General features: G+C 42.2%; 1 protein-coding gene across 1 annotated transcript in view; it reads left to right on the top strand.

Annotated features, from left to right (window-relative positions):
• The window catches only part of AGK (acylglycerol kinase), a gene marked incomplete at its 5' end in the record, with an annotated part of 33,702 nt that overhangs the window by 23,523 nt on the left and 6,591 nt on the right, over positions 1-3,588 (top strand). Inside the window, 2 exons of the mRNA XM_010146068.1 lie at positions 1,153-1,300; positions 2,417-2,514. Of these exons, the coding sequence (XP_010144370.1) occupies positions 1,153-1,300; positions 2,417-2,514 (246 nt within the window). The remainder of the gene's footprint in view (positions 1-1,152; positions 1,301-2,416; positions 2,515-3,588) is intronic.

The following is a 3,588-nucleotide window of genomic DNA, read 5'->3' as shown; positions in this document are numbered from 1 at the left end:
GAGCTCACTTCTGATATTGGTAGGGGCATTGTTGTAAGTGTTGTAATCTCTTCTAAAATATACAGATTTAAATTATCGCAGCATTGCTGCTTTTCCCTTTAACCATTAATACTTAGTGTTCGTGTATTGCTCTACTGATACAACCTCTGTTTGTCCTGTTTAATGTGTAACTATGATAATGAAGTTTTTCCTTGCTCTCAGAGGTGTGAGGTGAATTAGCTTAACAACCTGTGCTATATGATCCAAAACTACTTCTAAAGTGCTGTGCGTAGAAGAATACTTACACTGAGTACATGTGGGCACTGGGCTGGGATGTTTTAGTATACACATTTGAAAAACAATCCTAGTTTTCTCTCCGTAAGTCCTATGTTTTATGCATTTCAGAAATTATTTTTAAAACAAAATACTAGGAAATAAACATTTTCAGCATCTGGAAGTATTTCAGGGACTAAGGTTCTTCTCTAGCCCATCGGTTTCTGGCACTGGAATGTGAAGTATCACCGAGAATAATGTGTTACTATTTTTTTTCCTTTTTTTCCCCCTCAGATGCTTTATAAAGCTCACATGAATTGCCTTAAGACCTGTTGTATTGCACCTGACTAAAACCCAAGATGTTGATTGTTTGAGTTGTTGGAGAACAAAGGCCTGCCAGGTTTTAGTGCCCCTTGGCTGCACACAGCACTATAGTGTTTGTCTGTTTGCACCAGACCCCACTGTGCAGTTGCTTTTTGAGGTGGCATCTGTGCCATGAAGAAACCAATTGTGCTTTCAAACATTAGTGTTGACCGTGATGGTTTTGGTTGTTCTCTCCAGCCAGAAGCAGCTGTGTTGCCTTGCCATACAGCAGCAGCAAAGAAAAACATCACTTTCCCCTCTGCTTATGGAGGGGAAAATACCTCACTCTTTGTGAGGGGAAGGAGTAGATTAGTAGGCTTGGGAGCTGTGGGTGATCTTTTTCAAGCTGCAAAAATGTCCTATCAAATAGGAATCTGGAGGCTGGATAGCCATAACGTAGGCTGAGGGATCTGGGTACCTCTGCAGGGGTACTTGGGAGCACAGAATATGTAGGGTAAAGGACTAAACAGAATAGACAGGTAGGCACTAAACAAAAGGCCTTTTATCTTCTGTCTTTCCTTTCTGTGTAAATCCAAGGAATGGCCTCAGAAACATCAAGCTGCTCTCATGTATCTGGGTCCGACTGAGAGACCTCCGGAAGAGCCAGATGTGAAACCATCCAGACCTCCTTTTCATGTGAGGCTGTATAGACGACTTCGTTCGTACTGGTCATCTCCTCCAAAAGGTGACATGTGTGTATTTTGCCATAAACTGAGGGGCGGACTTTACTTCTCTAATAGAGGGGGGGCGGTTTCTGCCTTACTCTTCTGCTCTCTCATTTTTATATTAGTAGTAGTATTAGTATTTCTTTATTACTTAACAAAACCGTTACTTTGCCAAGATATTTACAGTGATTTATGCCAGAAATGGAGCAGAGTAGTCCTGCCAGTGCTTGTGGTCTTATGAACAAAAGTGCATTTGTAAAGAACCCGAGGCATTCCCTGGGTTTACCGTTGCTTGCCATTGCTATGGAAGTCTGCACTTGGCACTTACAGGCGAGCTTCTCATAATCTTCCTCCTGTAACATGGCTTCTTAGTGAGCTGGCGAGGGAGGAGCAGCCCTGGTTTTCCAGGATGTGAGTTGCTGCTGATGCAGAGCAACAAATACTAGTTAAAACAGAGCAGTAAAACTTGGGCCATGCAAAAGCCTTAAGTTTCCCTTAGTACATTGAATTTTTTTCTGTACCACTGATTTTCTTCTGTGTGCTCTGTGAGCCTCTCCAGGGTTGAGTTGTTAGTTAGGCAGTGCGTGTGGCAGACTGCGGAAGGAAGGGGAGCGCGTATTTTGCGCAGTCTGGTGTGAGGCCAAGTCCTTCTCATTCCTTCTTGGCTAGCGGAGGTGATTTAGACAGAACCGTGAACTAAGTGACCTGTGTATGAGAACTGAACTGTGGCGTTTCCCCCTATAGAAAGTACACGTTACTACAGCATCTTGGACATTGGATTACTGTTTGTTTCGGTAGCAGCGCTTCATGTGTTTTTTAAATGTTTCTGTCATACTAGCTCAGGAGATCTTTTAATCCCTGAGCATGAGGACTCACACGATCGCCATATAACATGCTTGATAGTCTTTCCTGGTACTGTGGGAATGCTGCTGGTAGGATTTTTTTTTTCTTTCAGTACTCTCAAGCTCCTTTTTCCTTTTTTAAGATTTTGATGTTTGAAAGAAACAAAGCTAGTGGTCACAGTGGGTCAGAGCGATTTTTGCAGCTGTCACTGATGTATGATGCTTCATAGCAGTGAAATGATGCTCTGTGTAATTAAATTCCACTTAATGATACCTTCTCTCCTGGATTCGCAGAAATCCCCCAGGAGGTAACCCCGGAGGACTGGGAAGAACTGGAGCTATCCACCATTGAGCTTTCCATTGCCACACGGAACAGGCAGCTTGATCTGTTGGTAAGACCATAGTACAACCGGATTCCAAATGCTGCCTGCCTGTGTGATTTTCCTTTCTTGCTAAACTCCTGTTCCAGTGTCTTTATAAATAAAACTTACTACACCATGCAAGGAGGGGCCCGTGACTGAATCCAGGGATGGAGGGCAAGCTGCAGAGCCAGTGTAAAAGCACTGGAGACCCACGTGAAACTGGGATCCAGTGGGATAAGGAAGAATGCAGGATCTTGCATAGCATAGAAAAGTGGGCAAGTTTATGTTTCTAGAGCTGGAAGGATCTCAGTGCTGCAACTTTTTGCAACAGTTGTGGACCCCTTATAACTCCTTCTAACTCCTGCTCTTGAAGCCGTCGTCCCTGTAGCCATCAAAGGTGAACATCAACCCTCTCTCGAATCAATACCAGGGCACATCTGCTGAGTATTGTCAGCCACTCCTGTCTTTCTGTCTCACCTCAGATTCACTCCTAGGCTGCCCTGTTGAAGAGAAGCTGATAAAGCCATACAGGTGCAGCTTAGACAGTGGCTACCTCTGCAGATACAGTACAGAAATAAGTTATATGAAAAGATGCATTTATTTTGACTTTAGTCATTTTGATTGCATCTGCAGTAGGACTTCTGCCAGGACTGAAATGTTAAAATAAATAAATAAAAAAAGAATTGCATCTTAATCAAAGTTGCTTTCCCAGCAAAAGCTCAACTGTATACCTCGTTTAAGGGCAGGCTGTAAATAGAAAATTAGCTAAGTAAGGAGTTTAAAGGAATGATACCAAGAATACTTTGACTTCCAACTGGTATTGTTTAAAATTCTCTTCCTGCAGTGTTTTGTGGCCAAATGTTGCATCATTGTACCATTGTTTAAATTCATGAAAGACCCATTGATTAGAAATCTTTGTGAACGTAAGTAAACCCAAGTGATCGCTATTCCTATCTTGAATTAAAGTGTGAAATTTAACAAGAAGCCAAACGTGTGAATCATTATTTCACTTCTTGTGGTATTTATTGCTGAATAGCGGTCAATAAGAAATTCCTGTCTATAATTTGTAATATGAATCTCAAGCTGAGTGTGGGGAAAAAGCAT

The sequence above is a fragment of the Buceros rhinoceros genome, unplaced genomic scaffold (assembly GCF_000710305.1).
Source record: "Buceros rhinoceros silvestris isolate BGI_N320 unplaced genomic scaffold, ASM71030v1 scaffold4892, whole genome shotgun sequence".
Lineage (NCBI taxonomy): Eukaryota > Metazoa > Chordata > Aves > Bucerotiformes > Bucerotidae > Buceros > Buceros rhinoceros.
Note: the sequence above shows the minus strand (reverse complement) of the source record. Positions and strands in the feature narration are given on the sequence as shown.